This window comes from Crotalus tigris, unplaced genomic scaffold (genome assembly GCF_016545835.1).
Source record: "Crotalus tigris isolate CLP2741 ecotype Arizona unplaced genomic scaffold, ASM1654583v1 scf7180000017550.10884619, whole genome shotgun sequence".
Taxonomy (NCBI): Eukaryota; Metazoa; Chordata; class Lepidosauria; order Squamata; family Viperidae; genus Crotalus; species Crotalus tigris.
This window is the reverse complement of record NW_024096468.1, coordinates 6,123,866-6,145,063: the sequence shown is the minus strand read 5'-3', so window position 1 is coordinate 6,145,063 and position 21,198 is coordinate 6,123,866. Positions and strand designations below refer to the sequence as shown.

The following is a 21,198-nucleotide window of genomic DNA, read 5'->3' as shown; positions in this document are numbered from 1 at the left end:
TGCTTAATAAAATGGTGGTGCACACTACAAGTGGTCCTCCACTTACAGCCATTCATTTAGTGACCATTTGAAGATACCACAGGATTGGGGGAAAAACTGATTTATGACCAGTTTTCACACACAGAACTGTTGTAGCATCCCCGTGGTCACACGATCAAAATTTGGGTGCTTGGTAATTGGCATGTATTCATGACCTGGGGTCATTGTCTGGGGCTCATGTGATCACCATTTCCAGCCTTCCCAGCTGGCTTCTAGTAAGTAGAGTCAAAGGGGAGGGGGAGTCAGATTTGGTGAACGACTGCAATATTCAGTTAACAACTGCAGTGATTTGCTTAATATCTGTGGCCCGCTTAACTGTCTTGCTCAGCAACAAAAAGTTTAGGCTGAATTGTGGTCGTAAGTCAAGGACTACCATTCATGTTTCCTTCTCCTCCTTGGAGGAAGAGTAGACTAGTGATAGAGCAGACGAACGCCACCAACTTTCAGAACAGTTTCTTCTTCTGGTTAGAGTGAGGAATTCTGGGAGTTGAAGTTCACAAGTCGTAAAAGGGCCGAGTTTGAAGACCCCTGAATTAGTCAGTAGTCTAATACAAAAATTACCTGAGAAATTACAGGTAGTCGTCAAGTTACAACCATTCTCTGAGCCCTGGTGACACAGTGGTTTAAAGGCAAATTCTGTCCATAACCAGGAGTTCAATCCTGACGGGGCTCAAGGTTGACACGGCCTTCCAGCCTTCTGAACTCAATAAAACGAGGACTTAGATTGTTGGGGACAATACATAAATAATGCTTCTCCATTGTAAACAAACCAGAGAGTGCTGTAAAGCACTGTGGAGTAGTATATACCGTGTTTCCCAGAAAATAAGACTTATCCCGAAAATAAGCCCTAGCTTGATTTTTACATTTGCGCCTAATATAAGCTTTACCCCCAAAATAAGCCCTAGTTTTGGGGCGAGGCTCATGCATAAAAATCAAGCTGGGGGGGGGTGGAGCTGCCCCACATGCCCCGCACCCACTTATCTTAGGACTATTGCAACCAGGCCTTCCATGCTCTGACACCTGTTGCACCGTTGAGTACTTGTGCGGCTGTTTCTGGCGCATCACGGCAGTGCCGCCGTTTGCGGCAGGAGGCCACATAACTCATTGTGCCGATACAGTAAAAGAAGAATTTGATTACAAATGCAAGATTTCAACCAGCCATGTTCCACTTATTTTCTAACCAGCTTGGTGTCCTTAAGAGAATGCCTTGAGTTCAAGCATCACACTAAGGCATCCCATGAGTTGTTTGGTTTGGGCTTAGGGTGTTTTGTGAAAACCAGCTATTGTGACTTCTCAGTTTTGACTAGTTGTATTGTGTGCAAATCTAGCCGTTGTGATCCTGGTTTATGGCTTTACTCAAAATGTGGGGCTGAACAATGTAGCTCAATCAACAAACTATGGTTTAATGTAAAGAATGAATAAACCAGTCACATTCTCTCCTTTACCACCATCTCCAAGATTGCCCTTTGCCTTTCTCCTAATTTCTTTCCAAAAGGCCTCCAGATTCAGTTTATCCCAGATATTGGCATTGGGAGAAATTGTGGATTCCCTACTATGACTTTGCTTATTCTCCAAATCTTAGCCTTGATTAAAAAAGGAAACTTTCCAGACTTCAAAAGTGCTGAAACAGGCTAACCTCAGATATGTTAAGAGGTGAAACTTCAGAAGTCAATGAAGATAACTCAGCAGAGTGGAGAAATGATCTGGCTACAGTTTCCTTTTAATCTATCTGGCTGCTGGTCTTGTCTTGGGTTTTAAATAAACAAGGCCGGACAGGACATGCAGACTTGCATAATGTCTAGTGGTAAAGGTTTCAGAAAGCTAGGTTTGTGGATAATAGAATAACAGAATTGGAAGGGACCTTGGAGGTCTTCTAGTCCAACCCTCTGTCCAAGCAGGAGACCAACCTTGGCTCTTTTATGACTCGTGGACTTCAACTCCCAGAATTCCTGAGCCAGCCACGCTGAGGGGAAAGGGAGAGGTTTTCAAGCTGAGCCATTTTGGCTTAGGAATTCTGGGAGTTGAAGTCCACGAATCATAAAAGAGCCAAGGTTGCCAACCCCTGCCCTATACATACCGGACAAATAACTGTCCACTCTCTTCATAAAAACCTCCAGTGATGGAGCACCCACAATTTCTGAAGGCAAGCTGTTCCACTGATTAATTGTTCTCATTGCCAGGAAATATCTCCTTTGTTTTTAGTGAAGGAACCTTGATGGTGCAATGGTTGAAATGTAGCATTACAGGCAAACTCTGCCCACAGCCTGGAGTTTGATTCTGACAGGTTCAAGGGGGACTCAGCCTTCCATCCTTCTGAGGTTGGTAAAATGAGGACCCAGATTGTTGGGGGCACTATGCAAATAATGCTCTATACCAGGGGTCCCCAACCCCTGGTCCGTGGACCAGTACTGGGCCACGTCATGCTAGCAACCGGTCCACGCAAACAAGGAAAGCCCTATCCACAGGATGCAGGCAGCACACAAAACCTCACACCCTCCAGTCTGTGGAAAAACCTCTCTCCATGGAACCGGCCCCTGGTGCCCAAGAGGTTGGGGATTTGCTCTATACTGTAAACTGCCTAGAGAGTGCTGTAAAGTGCTATGGAGTGGTATATAAGCCTAAATGCTAAATGCTATGCTAAGTTCTAGGTTAGTTTCTTCCCTGATTAATTTCCTTTCATTGCTTCTTGTCCTGCCTTCTTGTGCTTTGGAGAATAGGTTGACTCCCTCCTCTTTGTGGCAGCCCCTCAAATATTGGAACACTGCTATCATGTCACCTTCATTAAATTAGACATAACTAGTTCCTGTAACTGTTTTTCATATGTTTTACCCTCCAGCCCCCTAATCATCTTTGTTGCTTTTCTCTCCATTCTTTCTAGACTTTCAACAACTTTTTTATATTGTGGTGACCAAAACTGGATGCAATATTCCAAGTGTGGCCTCACCCAGGCATTATAAAGTAGTCAGAATCGATTCCTGCTTCATTAGGTTTCCATGGCACACTTTCTCAGTGTCTTGAGGGATTTTTAAGTGAGATTGGTCTACTCCATATAGTAGTTCTCGACTTATGGCTATAATTGAATCTGCCATTTTGGTTGTAAGTTGTGACGGTTGTAAAGCAGGCCATCACATGACCATGCCCAGTTACAAGATCTTTTTGTGGCAGTTGTTCAGCAAACACTACAGTTGTTAAGTGAACCCATTGTTCGCTAAGAGGCTTTTTTTTTTTGACGGAAACCGGAAGTAAACAGCAGTTTTCATCAAAACCATTGGAAATTGTGGTCATGTGACAGCTGGATGCTACATAAAATTGTAAATCCTCGCTGGTTACTGAGCACTTACTATGTGGTCACATGACCACAGAAAGGGCCCAGATGTTGGAACTTTGAATGTGAGTCGTAAATACCTTTTTGTCTGTCGTAATTTTAAACTGTTGCTAAGGGTTGTAAGTTGAGGTTTGTCCTCTGGAACAAGAAGTGAACAATGTGGAGAATTGGCAGCTATCTGCTCTGTTGCATTTCAGAAAGTGCAGGAAGCATGTAGTTAGGGGCTTCATCCCCTCCCCTCTCAATAAAATAGTTTGGGCAGAGAAAGGATTTTGTCACTGCAGCTACCTGCAATTAAGTATTTCACTGTTTCTGTCCCTGTTTCTGCTTGCCTATTTTCCTGCTGCAGCTTGCAGCACAGGGCGCAGTCTGGAAGGCTGATTTGAAATCCTGAGCAATTTAAAAGGGGCGGCGGGTGTTTTATTGCTCAGAAGGAGTGGGCATTTGGGGTTTAAGTATAGCAAGCCTGACTTTTAGACAAGGCTCACACATCTCACTGATCCACAGTTTGCTCAATAAACGAGAACTTCCCGACTTTACACAACACGCTAACCCACATACCCTGGTTTTCAAAAGCAAAGAATACTCCCTGTGACTTTTAATGTCAATTAACTTGACTGTAGGCTCTGACTCCAGAATCATATGATAAATAGCAGAATTCTGTTGGGCAGCTTGTCTTGTTGGGCAGTGCCATCACAAGGAGAGGCAGAAAGTGTAGGAAGATTGAAATTTGTATTTTTTGTTTTTTTTATTACTGTATATCATCATCCCATGTGTTGGCTTTAGGAAATTTGATGGATCTTAGGTATCTTACTGGATATTGGACTGTACTCAAGATTGATTGGTAAAATCAAACAGACTCTGTTATTCTTTAGAGAGGGTTAGGAAGCCTAATTTTAAATCACTGTTCCCATTGTGACATTCTTTTTTTTTTTTATTAAAATTTTTTATAAATTTTTACAAAAAGACAAAAAAAAACAATACAATACAATACAATACAAAAACAAAGCAAAACAAAACAAAGCAAAACAAAACAAAACAACCCTTCCCCAACCCTCCCCAAAACCCCCACTCCCTCCCCCCCCTGGAGCTTCCCAGAGCAGAATATAGGTTTAATTGAAAAAAGTTAAAAAAATTATATGAAAAAAAAGAATATAACACTAAAATATATGTGTATATATAAAAATAAAAGTTATAAAAAAGCTAGATGATATTTTTTTATATCCAATTTAAATTGTATAAACTTTATCCATTTATCCCAAACAGCAAGAAATTTCTCTTGCGATTGTTCTTTTAAGAAAGCCGAAATCTTTGCCATTTCCGCCAAATAAGACACTTTAAGAAACCATTCCTGCAAAGTAGGCAAAGATTCCTTCTTCCAATATTGTCCTACTAACAGCCTTGCGGCTGTGATCAAGTTCAACATCAATATAACCTCCTTTGTATCACAATCAGTAACTATACCCCCATTGTGACATTCTTAGGATAGGATAGTCCCTATCTATCTAGAAAAGGTCAGTTTGGAGAAGACTGGATTAAAACCATCCCTGACAATTCTGGCCACAGGTTTTAATCTCATAGATTGCATTCACACCATTCACAATGGCGGAATTGATTCATTTTCTGATTTGGCACAGTATGTCAAACTATGCACTAATTAAACACCTTGCACAACAGTTTAAGCCACAAAAACTGGATTAAAACTAATTAGGTTTAGCAATTTGGGCTATATTAAAAGCACTAAGCCTTTGCCCGACTGCGATCTAGCATGAACCCTCCTTGTCTAGAAGCAGCGTAGCTTTGAACATTGGTTCCTGGAGGTTGATATGGGAGATTGTCATAAGGGATTATATTGTCATAAGATCTTTCTAGGCTTTTTAATACAAAAACTGGGTGTTCGATTAGAATTGTGTGAGAAGTTATTATCCATGCGCTTATAGATACCAGCACAGGATCCGGGTATTCCCATTTTTTTTTAAACCAGTCCTGTTGAATCATCGAAACACAGAATGATAACATTGAGAAGGATTTTGGAGATCATCTAGTCCATGGATTTTGCAGATCATCTGGGCCACAGAAGTTGTAGGCGAGCATGCATGTGTAAAACCATCCTCTCTCTCCCCCCCTCCTCCTCTGCCAAGCCGGAAAGGTTGGGGATGGTTGATCTAGTCTACTTTACGCCCTGTGCAGGTAGAGTATTCCTGTTAAATTGCCATCCAGTCTCTTGTTAATCACTTCTGGTCAAGGGAGTCCACCATCTTCAGAGACAGAGTCTGCTCCGTTGCTGAATGGCTCTTCCAGGTAGTCCTCAATTTATGACAATTTCATTAATGACATTCAAAGTTATGTTGGTGCTAAAAAAAAGTGACAAGTCCTTGCACTTAATGACTGTCGCAGTGTCCCTGTGGTCACATGATCGTGAATCAGTGCTTGGCAACCAGCTTGTATTTACAATGATTGCACTGTCCCAGGATTATGTGATCACCATTTGCAACCTTCCCAGCCAACTTCCAAGAAGCAAACTCAATGGAGTAAGCTGGATTCACTTGGTAACTACACGATTCACTTAATGACCGTAGTGACTCACCTTAATGGCTGCGGCAAAAAAAGATTGTAAAGTTGGGCATGACTCATTTAATGACAGCATTACTTAGCAATCCCAATTGCAGTCATAAATTGAGTATTACCTGTGTTGTTATTGTTGTTATTATTATTATTATTATTCTGATGTCAATCTGTCATCTTCATTGTAATGTAAATCTGTTGTATGTGTTTTGTCTTGCCTTTGGGGTAATTCCGAAGAATTTTTCCCCATGTTTTAGATCAGTGGTGGCGAACCTATGGCACGCATGCCAGAGGCAGCACTCAGAGCCCTCTCTGTGGGCACGCCTCTGGCAACTGTCCCTCTTCAACCAGCCACTTGCTAACTCGCTGAGGTCCCACGTGGCCAGATGCATCCTGGCACGGCTGGTTTCCCTCCCCCCTGTCCCGTTCCTCCTGGCCTCGCATGCTCTCCTTTTCCAGGGCACGACCCACTGCATCACCTCCTCAGCTGTTGGCCGGCCATCCCGCTCAGAGGCGGCTTCTTTAAACTGCTGGCGGGCTGCGGAGCCCCAGAATGCGCTGGTTGAGGGGCCGGCAGGTTGAAGTTGCTGACGGACACTGTCAGCCCCCATGCGCTCACTGGCCTCTGTGTGCAGGGGCCGATGGTGTCAGGCAGCATCCGCCCCAGCCCTTGCCTTGCCGCATGGCAATGGCACCCCTGCCCTGCTTCACCTCACCCCGCAGGACAAGCCTCCTGCCTACTGCCCCACCTGCCAGAGACCCCTGGATCTCCAATCCTGCCCACCCCCCACAGGCGTCCCTCCCCATGAGCAACATTGAAGTGATCATGCCCACCTTGGCCACATCCACCCAATCTACCATGACCACCACAGCCACGCCCACCTACTGGGCCATGTCCACCTGGCACCCAGTGATAAATAAGTGGATTTTGGATTGCAGTTTGGGCACTCAGTCTCTAAAAGGTTTGCCATCACTGTTTTAGATGATAGATCTTAAAATATAGATAGTCCTCAACTTACAATCATTTGTCTAGTGACCATTTGAAATGACAATGGCACTGAAAAAAGTGACATGACCATTTTTCACAACCGTTGCAGCATTCCCATGGTCACATGATCAAAACTCAGACGCTTAGCAACTGGGTGATATTTATGACGGTTGCTTTGTTGAGTTCTTCTAACGAGCAAAGTTAACAGGGAAGCCAGATTGACTGAATAACCGTGTTATTAATTGAACAACTGCAATGATTCCCTTAACAACTATAACTTAACTTATCATCTCAGATATTCTCCTCGGAATGTGTACACCCTAAATGCCATGTCTAGAACCAAACACATAGTTCTAGCTGTGATTTGATCAAATCAGATAGACAGGAACAATGTCTTGCCTTGATCTTGACCTTGTCCTTCTGTTGATACAGTCTAGGACTTCATTTGCTTGTTCTGTAGCTGCATCACACTGTGGTCTCATGTTCAGCTGGTGATTCACCAAGGTCGTTTCTGTGTGTGCTGCTGCCTACCGGCCCTGCTATATTCTTAGTTTTGATTTTTCCTGCCCAAATGTGTAGGACATTGCATTTGCCTTGTTAAAATTCATCTCTCTGCTTCCCGCCCATTGTTCCTGCTTGTCAAGATACTCCTAAATGATTATACTCTTTATCTAAGGTGTTTGCTACTCCGCCTGTCTTTGATTCATTTACAAACATGATTATAATATTATCTAATTTAGTATTTCTCAACCTCGGCAATTTTAAGATGTCAAGACTTCAACTTCAACATGCTGGCTGGGGAATTCTGGGAGTTGTAGTCCAGACAATTTATAGTTGCTAAGGTTGAGAAACACTGCTGTAACGTTTCATCCAAGTCATTTATAAACACATTGAATAGCTCAAAAGCCAACATGGAACCTTGTGCTACCAGTCCTTTTCCTTTTTAAGAAATTTGTGTATGATTATTTTGAAAGTGTTAAGTGTGTGTCTACCATGCAGGGGGATTCACATAGGATCAGGCAGTCTACAGATTTGATTCCCAAAACCGTCTCTGAATTATTTAGGGGCAGGATTGTAGCACATCTCTGCAACTCTTTAATGCAGACATGTCAAACACAAGGCCCAGGGACTGGATGCGGCCCACAAAGTGGTTTCATGTGACCCGCAAAGCCATCCTGGAAACAGTGAGGGAACGGCCCCCGCTGCCTTGGCCCTGGCCCAGGCCAGCCGGGAGCCAATGTACAATTTTGTGGTGGCCATCTATGCTGAAATGCATTCAGTCTTAGCTCCAGAAGGCCCCCCCACCCTCCACATGGCCTGAGAGGAACAGCGAGGCTCCTCCAGTGGACCATGCCTTGGCACTTGCCGTGATCCCACCCCCTTCTGCCAGAGACCCTCAGATCTATCCCACTCCTGCCCAGGCCCCCACAGGCACCCTTGACGCGAACGATATAGAGCTGTCCACACCCACCCAGTAGGCCACACCCACTCTGTCCACACCCACCCAGTAGGCCACACCCACCCTGGCCACACCCACCCCCCTGAGGGCAACCGCAATGCTGATGCGGCCCTCAGTGAAATTGAGTTTGACACCCCTGCTTTAAAGCAACTATATCCTTTCTGAGATCTGTGGTTGCTCTCTGTATCCCCTGGTAAGAAAGGTCACTGAAACAGCATTGCTTGGCCTTCTCACATTTCTACTTTCAAGCTTGGAGATGAAGCTAAGACCTTGGAGGAAGCAGCTCCACCTAAATGTGACCTTCACTGCCCATCCATGCAGTTGGCATATCTTGAATGTAGCAGTTCATGAACCTGGAAAAATCTTAAAATGTGCATATTGGAAATAGGGCAAGTCATACTCATGACTTACAAACATGGAGGAAAAATCTTTTTTTTTTTTAGATGGGAGGGTGAAAAACTTCATTGAATCATTGCAGATTCCCCAGCTATCCCTACTGGCTGGGGAATTCTGGGACTTGATGTCCACTCATCTTAAAGTGTTGGGGATACACTGTTCTAGAAGTCTACTAGCATGTCAAGGTGACTTTTGTCCAGATCTGCACTTGGGTTTCCTTAGAGGGGGCCAAAAAAAGTCAAGATGGTGATGGCAGTTGTGTGGTTTAAGCCATGCCCCATGTATAAAGAGCCTTGGTCACACTGTCACAGTCATCATCTTGACTTTTTTGACCCCGTCCTCTGTTAATTCTGCTATATTTCTGCTCGAAAATTGAGGATTGCAATCTCTCTGTGATTAAAACTTAATGTGCGAGATGAATTTTCCTCGTGCAATTGTAAGTAAAGAGCATGGCTTTCTCTCCATCGGCATAATGACGTTTTTGTAGTAAGCAGGTCAGATTTTCTTGAAAGTCTTTAAAATCCTTAGGCTTAAATGAATCTCGTTGGGATTTCTTGTTGGATCTGTTTTATCAAACGACTGCATGGATGTTTGATGTGTAGAACTCTTTTCAGATTCTTTTTTGAGCTCAGTCAGGATTATGTTGAAAATAGATGGCTGCTGCTGATCATTGGTGAGACCCCCTTAGACATGCGTTTGGTCAAGACGTTTCTGTGCAGTGAGGAAAACCACTGACTGAATTTTGAGATTAGTGTATCGACTCTATTTCCTAATTCATATGAATTGATCCAACACCAGAAATCAGTTTTATTTATTTATTAGTTATGTATTTAGGTTATATTGTTAACCGTGGTAAACTAAATTATATTTTGTTGGTTCAGTGATATTTAAAAGTCTGGGAAGGTAGCTTGCCCCAAATTAACCCAATAACAGAATTTTGGGGGGAAAACCCCGTTTTGAATAAAGGACAAATTCATATTTGATCAATATTTATTAAACAAGTTAATACATGTTAGTGGTCTGTCAAATCTTGCACCAGCCAGTTGATGGAGGAGTCAGAGGGAGGTGAGAATGAGGGGCAGTGATACAGCCCTCCTATGTTCCCTTGGGCCACACAAACAGGTTTCTGGGAAGTGCTGTTGGAAGGCCACAGGTTCTCCAAATTTCACTCCCACGGGAGGCATGGGTTCTGGCATTATGTAATTTAGCCCAGAGGTCTTCAATCTTGGTCACTTTATGACTTGTGGACTTCAGTTCCCAGAATTCCTCAGCCAGCATGCTGGCTGAGGAATTCTTGAAGTCCACAACTCATAAAGTGGCTAAGCTTGGGACCCCTGACTTAGCCCATTGGCATTACCTTGCTTCAATCACTATACCCTTCAATTTCGCCCAGTTGAAAGTTACAAACTGACATGAGAGTTTTAGTACCGTAGTACATATAGAAGAGAAAAAAAAGACTTGGGGAAAAAAAATTGGAATTCTGATTTTATATATGGTGAGAGCAGTAATAATGTGCACAAAAATGGAAAGATGTTTCAATTACCACCCTGGACGAACAGCTATTCTAGCGGATGGAATTAGCAGAGACGGCTAAATTGACTGTTTCGATAAAAGAAAAGAATATAAGTACTTTTGTTTCTACTTGGAAACCGCTTCTGGACTTTGTGCTTGAGGAGGGAAAAAATGATTGCTATGATTTTGGGTTTTACTTATTAGATTGATTTCTTGATATAGAAATGGCTAGCTCATACTATTATAGAAATGGTAAAAAGTTGAGATACAATGTTAATGCCTTATTTTTACTGCAACAAAGGGAGTCGGAAGTCAATGCCTTTTTTTTTCTTTCTCCTCTTTTTTTCCACACTTTTCATTTTCCCTTTCCCGTACCATTATTCCTTACTATTTGCTTTTGTACTTTAGTATTTTATGTTATAAGTGAATAAAAATAATCTAAAACGTAAACAGTGGATGGGATGATGATGGTGGTGATGATGAAAACACATCAATAGTGTTTTTGCATTGGATTATGAGACATCTCACAATCCAAGCTCAGAGAGCATCCAGTTATTATTCAGTACATTCGGTATACCATTGACTGCTGAGAGCTATCAGAATGGTTATTGAAGTAATATTTTGAAATATCTTAAAAGGTTGGTTATTAATTAAAACTGACAGAAGGGCTGAGAGCATCAACTGGTGTTGATTAGAAAGGGTGGCACCAGAAAAGCCTTTAGGGAGAATAAAACAAACTTTAACCCTGTGGACTAGCAGCTTTTTACATGTGGATGAAAGGATGGGCGTAACATGATAATGTTAATAAGTAAGGAGGTTCCCTTTGAGAGATAAAAGTTTTGCAGTTTGCCCTTTTGGGGGATCCGATCCACCCTTTTTCTTTCCTTGAATTGCTGTTGCACAATTCTTTCCCAATTGAAATGGGAATATCCTTTTGGGCCAGAGGTTGGTGATCTTCCCTTGACCCCCTTTCTCATTCCTGTTTGCATCAGTCCAGCAAAGTCTAGCACAGTGGTTCTCAACCTTTTTAATTCCGCGACCCCCAACCAGTCGTAAGTCGAGGACTACTCAAGCGGTCGTAAGTTGAGGACTACTCAACTGGTGTAGCACCATTTGCAGAATGGGACTTTTGGCGGGCTCAGCAGGGCAGAGACAGCCTGGACAATTCCTATTGGCTTTTGAAAGCCAATAGAATTAGACTCTATTCAAGAGAGTCTATTCTATTGGCTTTCAAAAGCCAATAGAATAAAAGGGAGTAGCACAGCTAAGGAAAAGGGGGAAAAAATGGCGGACTGCGTTGTTTGGCGACCCCTGTGAAATGGTCGTTTGACCCCAAATGGGGTCCCGACCCACAGGTTGAGAACCACTGGTCTAGCATATCTCAGTAACAAACCGCAAATTGTGGATTCTTGAAATTTCTCTTGTGGTGATTTCACAATTGATAGAACCATACACATTGCTTATTAGAGGCTTTTCCTTTCTTTCTTTCTCTTTCAGAAGAGAATGAAAAACATGAAAAACTCTGCCAGGAGCATGAACAGGAGCAGAAGAAGGCCAGCGTGCAAAGGGTTAATCACATCACCCAGCAGGAAGAATCCCGTAATGACCTCCAAGCTGGGCCGTTGTCTCCGCCCACTCCAGCTCCTCCCCCTCCTCTTCCCCCGTCCCTGGCGGCTCCCATTTCCATCATCCCCATTCCTGTGGTCACCAGCGCCCCTCAGCCAGCCCCCCAAAGTAACTTGTCCCCCCCACTCATCCAGCGGCACTCACCCCTGATAAACATGGGTCTCAGCAAGGAGCCCCCGCTGATGGCTCCCGTGATCCAGAAGACTTCGGGGCCCCTTCTTCCTGACATCAAGGCCCCCACGCCCCCTTCGGCCAGCCCCAGCCAGCTGCCCCACTACGCCACCTCTGTCTTGGCCATTTCCCCACATCACATGGCCCAGCCGCCCATCAAGCCCCAGCCGCCTACCCACCAGCCACTCCTCCCTCATCACGTGCCTCCGCCACTCAATGTCAAGGCAAACCCGTCAGAAGAGGCCAAGCCCAACGAGCAGAAGAAGAGACCTGGCGGGTGAGTGGAAGGGCCTGAGTGCAGCTCTGTGCGTTTCAGTACATGTGGTTCTCAACTTACAACCATTCATTTAATGACTGTTTGAAATTACGACAACCTCGGAAAAAACAACCTACGACCTGCCCTTGCAGTTATGACGACTGTACCATCCTTGTGGTCATGTGATCACAATTTGCAATTGACACCGCCCTGGATTTATGACCAGTTGCAATATCCTGTGATCCCATAATCACGATTTATGGCTCTGTTTGCTAATTTCAGGCAAAAAATGCCCACTGAAGAAATTGGATTTGCTTAATGACTGCAGTGATTCACTTAATGACCACCACAAACATTGTTGTAAAATTCAGTCCAATTTCACTTACAACTGCAATGATTTATTGACAGAAATTCCAGTTGTAAAGCGAGGATTACCTGTACTGCAGAACTGAAAAGGGTCTGGTCCCTTCCTTCAGTTGAGTTAAGGGTTGAATGGAAAGGAAGGATGAGAATAAGGGAGAAAAGGGAATATTATTATCATAATCCTCACTGCCATCATCACGATTAATAGCAATCCTGAGTGGTTTGCTCTGCTGTAGCAGACTCGGGGGCTGCATTCACATCGGGGCTGCATTCACACAACACCCTTAATCTTGTGGAGTTAATCCATTTCCTGAGCTTGCATAACAAAGTTCAATGGGCTGTATTCACAGATGTGTTAAGATCCCTTCTGTGTCTTGAAGTGACTAGGCCAGAATAGGCAACCTTGGCTCTTTTATGACTCTTGGACTTCAATTCCCAGAATTCCAGAGGCAGCATGGCTCAGCATGGAAACCTCTCCCTTTCTCCTCAGAATGGCTGGCTCAGGAATTCTGGGAGTTGAAGTCCACGAGTCATAAAAGAGCCAAGGTTGCCTACCCCTGAACCACGCTAAGGTGGTTGTGTGCATTGAAAGCAGAAAGATTTGGGGGATAGCATGAGCTATAGGCAGTCCTCAACTTTCGACCATTCATTTAGGCACCTATGATACCGCTAAACAAAGTGATTCATTGACTGCTCCTTGCAGCCTCCCCATGGTCATGTGATCGTGATTGGGTGTTTGGCAACTGGCATGTGTTTAAGGCAGTTGTACCGTCATGGAGTCACGTGATCACCAGTTGCAACTTTCCCAGCCCACTTCCGACAAGCAGGGGAAGCTGGCAGGGAAGGTCGCAAATAGTGATCACATCAAACTACCATCAAAATACAAGGTCATAAAATCAATGTGGTCATGTGATGCTCCACTTAACAGCTGCCCTACTTAAGGATGACTTTTTCAATCCCATTGGGGTCAAGGGCGAGCAGCCAGATCCACACATGATGTAGGGTTCAAGCCAAGCACAGTCATACTTTGGCACTCACCTGCTTCAGAATTTGTCAAGTTCAGTATTTGATGCATTTTGAAGCAGAAATCTTGTCCTGGCACTCATCCTTTTCCCGGCAGTCAACATGCAAGAAAGAACTTGCTGACGTCGGCTGCCTTGTGACGACTCCCTATTACTTCCAGCCAAAATAGTGGGTCACGTGGTAAACCACGTGCTTTCTTTTCAGTACCCATTGGGTTTTAATATTCGATGCATCTTCTGAAACGAATTAACGACGAGGATTGAGGTACCATTGTATTACATTCTGCCTATTATACAGGAATCTCCCCAGATTGCCACCCGTCACCTGGGAAGAGATATATAAGGCTTTATGGAGCTTAAGGGGTGGGGGTGGGGGAGTCAGTTTGGAATCACTTGCAGCTGTGCAAGGATTGGAGGCTAATTCCATGCTTGAGGCCTTCTGACTGGGTATTTCCCAACAATTGTGATTGTAAGCAAGGACTACTTGTAAAAAGCTGCTTTATCCCATGTTAAGAGTACATAAATTCCCCAGGATGAAGATTTTCCCATGCTTAATTCATTAGGGTCCTTTATCATAGAATAGCCTTGGAGGTCCTCTAGCCCAACCCCCTGCCCAGTGCAGGAATCCTCCTTCCATTGTATATAAATGGCTGCCCAGTCTTTAATATCCAGATAGCCATGGACCAAACACCCATTTGTAGAGAAATGGTTCCAATAGATTATCAGTATTCAGAACTATCATACCAGTGGCGGAGATTGTACAAGAATGATAATTTGGGTTTGGTAGTTTTCTGCAATTTTTTACTGGCTATTGTGGGAAGCAAACGTCTGAACTGGAACAACCAGCTTGCTCCAATCTGGTGCTTTCTAAATGTGCTGGGAATGGAATTCCCCCTTTGTCATAATGGGCAGGGGAATTTTGGGATCTGAAGTCCCAGCTTGTGTAAAGACTCCAATTTGGGGAAGAGCCAGTGATGTGCACATCCAAGCATGCACATATATAGGTAGTCCTCGATTTAGGACCACAATGGAGGCCAGATTTTCTGTTGTTAAGCGAGACATTTTTAAAGTGAGTTTTGGCCCATTTTATGACACATCTTGCCACATTTGTTAAGCGAGTCACTGCACTTGATAAGTTAGTAACCCGGTTGTAAAGTGAATCTGGCTTCCCCATTGGCTTTGCTTGTCAGAAGGTCACAAAAGGTGATCACATGATCTTGGGGCACAGCAACGGTCATAAATACGAACCCATTGCCAAGCCTCTCAATTTTGATCACATCATCATGGAGATGCTGCAAGGGTTGTAACTATGAAAACAGTCATAAGTCACATTTTTTAAGTGCCGTTGTAACTTGGAACAGACATTAAATCGGGTGGTGAAACCGGCGGCCTGCGGGCCGGTATGTCACACGCAGACCATGCCCACTTCAGCTCCACAAAAGCAAAAAGCTTCGCGATATGTCACGATACATCACGTGACACGATCGAGTTTGACAACTGTTATAACTTGAGGATTACCTGTAATACCTACAGAGATCCTGGAAAATAATCTAAGGTAACAGTTCATGCCAAATCTAATCAGTACATCTGATTCCCTCCAGAATTCCTGAGACGTTCATTTTGCCTGATGTTTTTTCTGGGGTTCCTAAAATAATCTCGCCTTTTGTGAACACTGTGACATATTTCTAGTGTCCTGGATTTTCCTTGTCGGATACAGAGGCTGCAAGGGCTGTGTATTTCCCTCAGCAGGTTGCCTGCAAACAACAGATGCATTTGTTACCAGGGCAACAAGGATGTGGCGATCGGTGTGCCATGCACATCTTGCGTGTCTGTGGTGTGGGACTGGTTGTGTTTGGCTGGATAAGCAGATAGATTCTAGAATCCTTCTCAATTGCTTCAAGAAGAATTAATGGAGACGTCACAGGCAGCCCTTGACTTACAACCATTCATTTAGTGGTCATTCAAAGTTACAGCGGCACTGAAAAATGTGACTTATAACCATTTTCCACACTTACGAGAGTTGTAGCATCCCCAAGGTCACATGATCAAAATTTGGGTGCTTGGCAACTGGCGTATAATGATGACAGTTTGTAGTTGCAGGGCATATTGAATACTTTTAGGAAGAGAGAGAATGTGGTATCTTGAAAGAAATTTCTTCATAACTTACTCTTGCTACATAGAATCCTAGAGACAGAATGATTTCATGCTTCTGGTTTCAGTCAAAGTAGATTTGGTACATGAAATGTTATGTAACTGAACACGTGGGCCAAGTTTGCAATTAGATTTGTATATTGAAATTAGTGCTATTCAGATGCTCCATTATTTATAAGAACATGCATGTATGTGAGAGTATAAATGCCTGTGTTTGGCGTCAGAAAGAATATTGAAGGTTTTCTTGTAGTGTCCTGAGGTAATGTGATCACCATTTGTAACCTATCCAATCAGCTTTTGGCAAGCCAAATCAGTGAGGGAAGCCATATTTGCTTAACGATTGCATTACAGGAAGTCCTTGACTTACGAACACAATTGAGCCCAAAATTCCTCTTGCTGAGTGAAACACTTGTTAAGTGAAACACTGCAGTTGTTAGTTCAGTCAGACCATTGTTAAGTGAATCTGGCTTCCCCATTGACTTTGCCTGTTGGAAGGTCACAAAAGAAGATCATCTGAGCCCAAGACAATGTGACTGTCATAAATATGAACCAGTTGCCAGGCATCTGAATTTTGATCATGTGACCATGGGAACGCTGCAATGGTCATAAGTGTAAAAATCTGTCATAAGTCACTTTTTTTCCCAGTGCTGTTGTAATTTTGAAAGGTCACTAAATGAACAGTTACAAGTTAATGAACAGTTACAAGTTGAGGACTACCTGTATATACTTAACAATTGTGGCAAAAGGATCATAAAATGGGGCGCAACTCACTTAACAACCGCTTTCCTTAGCAGCGGAGAGTTTGGGTTTAATTGTGGTCATAAGTGGAGGACTACCTACCTGTAACATGTATAGACACATACACACCTCTTCCCTTTTTACAAAATAAAAGACTTCCTTTCCAGTGCTATTAACAATACTTTGCAGAGTGTAAAAATTAAGATGCTTTCTCTTCCAGAAATATTCCTAACTTTACAACTTGGATACTGGGCAATGCTTTTTCTGATATTTTCCCTCCTTCCTTCCTCTTTTTTAGGGTTGGCACCCGAGAAGTCCATAACAAATTGGAGAAGAACAGGTAGGTACCTTTTTAAATTCCAAAGCAATCATCTTACCACATGATAAGTGGTAAGAAAGAAAGTGTGAGTTTTCCAAGAAGTTGTTTTCTGTTTGTTTTCCAAGCGTAAAAAGTTTTCTGAGAATATTGGTTGTACTTTGTGAATGTGCCTAAAAAAGAAAGTGTTTAGTTAAGGCACCATGCCAAACCGTGATTTGCGCTGACCATGGTTTGCATTTCTCAACAGCCAGTAGGCAAACCAAGATTCTTTACCTCACATCTCTCTCCAAATCTATGCAAAGCAGTAGCTGTAAGTGTTTTTCCTACTTACATGCTGTATCAAGTTATGCTATGTGCAAACTAAGTTAGATGCCTTCTTCAAATTATTTTTTTTTGTGGGGGGGGTTGCATGTTGATTTGGCTTGCTCTCTGTTGGTAGTTCCATTAAGCAGATTTTAGGCAAAATTGATGTGCAAAGCCACTTCCAAGCATGATTTCTGATTTCCTAGCTCAGGGGTAGGCAACCTTGGCTTTTTTATGACTCGTGGACTTCAACTCCCAGAATTCCTGAGCCAGCCGGCTCAGGAATTCTGGGAGTTGAAGTCCACGAGTCATAAAAGAGCCAAGGTTGCCTACCCCATCCTAGCTCCTATAATTGCTTACATAGCCTGGTATTAAAATATCTGCAGAAAAACAATCAAATTCAGAGAAAACTAAGAATCTTACCGTTTAACCCTTAGTGAATATATCCTGTGACAATTCCTGTATTTGCCCGCAGCAATGCTGACCAGTTATTTTTTCTTCTGTGTTTTTTGCTCTTTTTTATTTAAATACCTTCTCGTTCCGTATCTTAGTTTGATTTGTTGAGTTGATCAATTACAATGCTCAACTTCAATGTATCTTCCCCCAAACCTACATTTTGTCCCCTGCCTGTCATGGCCACATTTCCCCCCCCCCCTTGCTCTGATTTGTCTCTTTCTGAGATCATCCATGCATGTCCAAAACATCTGCTAACATTTTAAGAATCTCAGCTGAGTAATTTCTAAAATGAGGTCAGCTGACCTAAGCAAATGACTGCAGGTTGGGTAGGCGGCAAAATATTTTGCATCCGCCCAGAGTCGCTTCAAAACGAGATGGGTGGCAAATAAATTTAATAAATAAATACATGCTTTTTATGTGAGGCAATGGAGGAGACACTAGTTATCTGGAGCGTCTGTTGACTTTGTGCTACTGTAATACAGTGCAGAAGGTCAAGTGTACAGGTGTGTGTTACGTCTTTGGGTGTGGGGATTTTTATTTGTTCTGCTACCACGCCTCCACTGGCTGTGTGGGATGCCTTTGAATGAAACAATTGTGTAAGTTAGCTTGAACAATCCTGAGCATTGCAACTTCTAATTCATTAGGTTTGGATTTAACCACCTTAAAAAGCATCTGGTGCCTCCTACAAACAACATTAAAAAAAAAATCACCTGAAATTGCATGAGGTCATCAAAATCACTGAGACCTCTTTCAGTTTTGCACAAGAATTTCAAGCAAGTTAACTATGTGCACCTGAAATATTGTAAAATTTGAAGAAATTAAAAATACTTTTTTTTAAAAAATAATAATAATTTCAGACGTTCACCGAGATCACCTCAGGGCAATTTTTCTCAACCTAGGCCGCTTGGAGACATGTGGGCTTCAACTCCCAGAATTCCTTAGCCAGCAAGAATTCCCAGCTAGGGAATTCTGGGAGTTGAAGTCCACACATCTTCAACACTGCATTAAGGGAACTGAGAGGCTGTGTTGTTGACCCTACTTTAAACCTCACGCCCGATGATTTCCTCATTTCATGCCAGTTGGCACGTCGTCTTGATCAAAGTTGAGATTAAGTTTGTTCGGCAGGCTGACTAAATTTGGGGTTTTGTTTCCATAGACGTGCCCACTTGAAAGAATGTTTTGAGACCCTGAAGAAAAACATCCCCAATGTTGACGACAAGAAAACCTCAAACCTCAGCGTCCTAAGGAGTGCCTTGAGATATATCCAGGTAAGGGCTACAACGTGGATTATTTTGTTTTTTGACCCTGTTTGGAGATGTGAAGTATACCATTGTGAGCACCAGGTGTTGGTCTCATCCAGACTGATGTATTGGACTTCTGTTCCCAGAATCCCCTTGACCTAGAATAAGGGAAGCTGAAGCTGAGTAGATTGGGGAATGCCAGCTATATGATCCCTCCTCCTTTTTGAAAAATTGAAATGGCATGTGTAACAAAAGATAATTGAAATTAATATTGTTGTCTTCTGCCAAGAGGGATTTTCCCATTGTCTTTCTATTTCCTGGTAGGTGGAAGGTTCAGGACAAGCAGACAAAGATTTCTTGTTATGTTATATATAACTAATTAAATCATAGTGTGTTGACTGGTGCTATAGGTTTTTTAGAACATTTTGAACAGGAAAAAAATGTCCTGTGTATATTAATGTTAATGTATATGGGAAGAAGTATGTGATAAGGGGAAAATTAGGTACAGATAGTCCTTGACTTATGATCACAACTGAGCCCAAAATTTCCATTGCTAAGCAAGGAAGTTCTTAGTTGAGTTTTGTCCCATTTTATGACCTTACTTGCCACAGTTGTTAAATGGATCACTGTAGTTGTTAAATTAGTGGCACAGTTGTTTGTTAAGCGAATCTGGATTCCCCATTAACAGAAGCTCATAAAAGGTGATCACGTGACCCCGGGATACTGCAACAGTCATAAATACATGCCAGTTGCCAAATATCCAAAGTTTGATCACATGACCATGGCAATGGTCGTACGTGTGAAAAATGGCTATAAGTAACTTGAAATGGTCACTGAAAGAATGGTTGTAAGTTAAGGACTACCTGTAATGTAGTAGCCTTCCAATACACAAAGAGATGTCATTGAGCAGAGGAAGTGGGTTCATTTTTCTGAGTAGGAAGAGACGTGTGAAAAAGAATCAATGGGGGGAAGCCTTACAGAGCAAGATCCAAACTCAAAAGAAGGAGGGATTTCCTGATGGTGGGAGCTACAGGTGGCCCTCACTTTATGACCATTTGTTTAATGACCATGCAAAGTTACAACGGTGTTGGAAAGGTGACTTGCAAAGCCAGTTTTTCCACTTACAATCGTTGCAGGGTCCCCACGGTCATGTAAATGCAATTCAGGCGTGTGACAACTGGCATGTGTTTGTGATGGTTGCTGCATCCCGTGGTCACATGGTGGCCGTTTGTGACCTTCCCAGCCAGCTTCCAACAAGCAAAAAGTCAATGCGGAAGCTGGCAGGGAAGCTCACAAATGGTGATTGTGTTGCGGCAAAAAAAGTTGTAAAATCAGGGGGCAGTCATGTGATGCCTAGCTTAGCAACTGTACTGCTTAGCAATGAATTGTGGTCGTAAATTGAGGACTACCTGGGTTAAGCAATGGAAGAGCCTGCCTCCTGAAGGTCATGGGTGCTCCATTACTGGAGGTTTTCAAGAAAAGATTAGACAGTCATTTGACTAAGATGATCCAAGGATTCCTGCTTTAGGCAGGATATTGGACTACAAGACCCCCAAAGTCCCTTCCAACCCTATAATTTTGTGATATATGTGGAAGCCACCTAGTGGCATATCTGTAAACGAAATCAAGGCGTGTAGATCGGCAGCTGTGGTTTTTGACAATGGATCAGGAATTGTGGTTTGTCCCATTCAGATAAATGGTTAAGTTTCTTGAGCTGGACTCTGGTGCGGCCTCTGAATGCAGTTGTGAATCTAGTGCAGCTGTAACCAGGCACATTTGTTCTATTCCATGCCAGCAGGTCATAACCATCTTCTATGTGTTGACATTAGTTGGCTGAACCAAGCAACTCTTGCGTAATTGGATGTGCTGATGTGTTCCATTAAAGGAACAGCCTTTATTTGAAAACCGATGACAAAGTTTTTAAAGTTTTTTTTTTTAACGGCTTGTGGTAGCTGAAGGGATCCTTCCTGTGGTCTCAGTGGCGTGCAAGGGAAGAAGATTTAGAAAGCAAAACGTGGCATTTGTGGTGGAAGGAGGAAAAAAATTATTGGTATACATTCAGTAGAAAACCCAGCTTGTGCCAAATGACCTTATGTATTGATTTGCTGACAGCTTGCATATGATTCTCATAGCTTACATATGCCAGAAGCTGGCACGAAGATATTCCTTGGAAAAAACATGCAAATATTTTTCTCATAGTGGCAGCGGCCAAAGTTTTAGTCTTGCTGGTTGCTGAAAGTATGATTTTCACTGTAGAGGAAATTGAAG

At 42.9% G+C, this 21,198-nt stretch overlaps 1 protein-coding gene across 1 annotated transcript in view; it reads left to right on the top strand.

Annotated features, from left to right (window-relative positions):
* MNT (MAX network transcriptional repressor) overlaps window positions 1-21,198 on the top strand; it is a 79,247-nt gene that overhangs the window by 17,875 nt on the left and 40,174 nt on the right. The window contains exons 2-4 of the mRNA XM_039341749.1: window positions 11,782-12,358; window positions 16,910-16,951; window positions 18,846-18,957. Of these exons, the coding sequence (XP_039197683.1) occupies window positions 11,782-12,358; window positions 16,910-16,951; window positions 18,846-18,957 (731 nt within the window). The remainder of the gene's footprint in view (window positions 1-11,781; window positions 12,359-16,909; window positions 16,952-18,845; window positions 18,958-21,198) is intronic.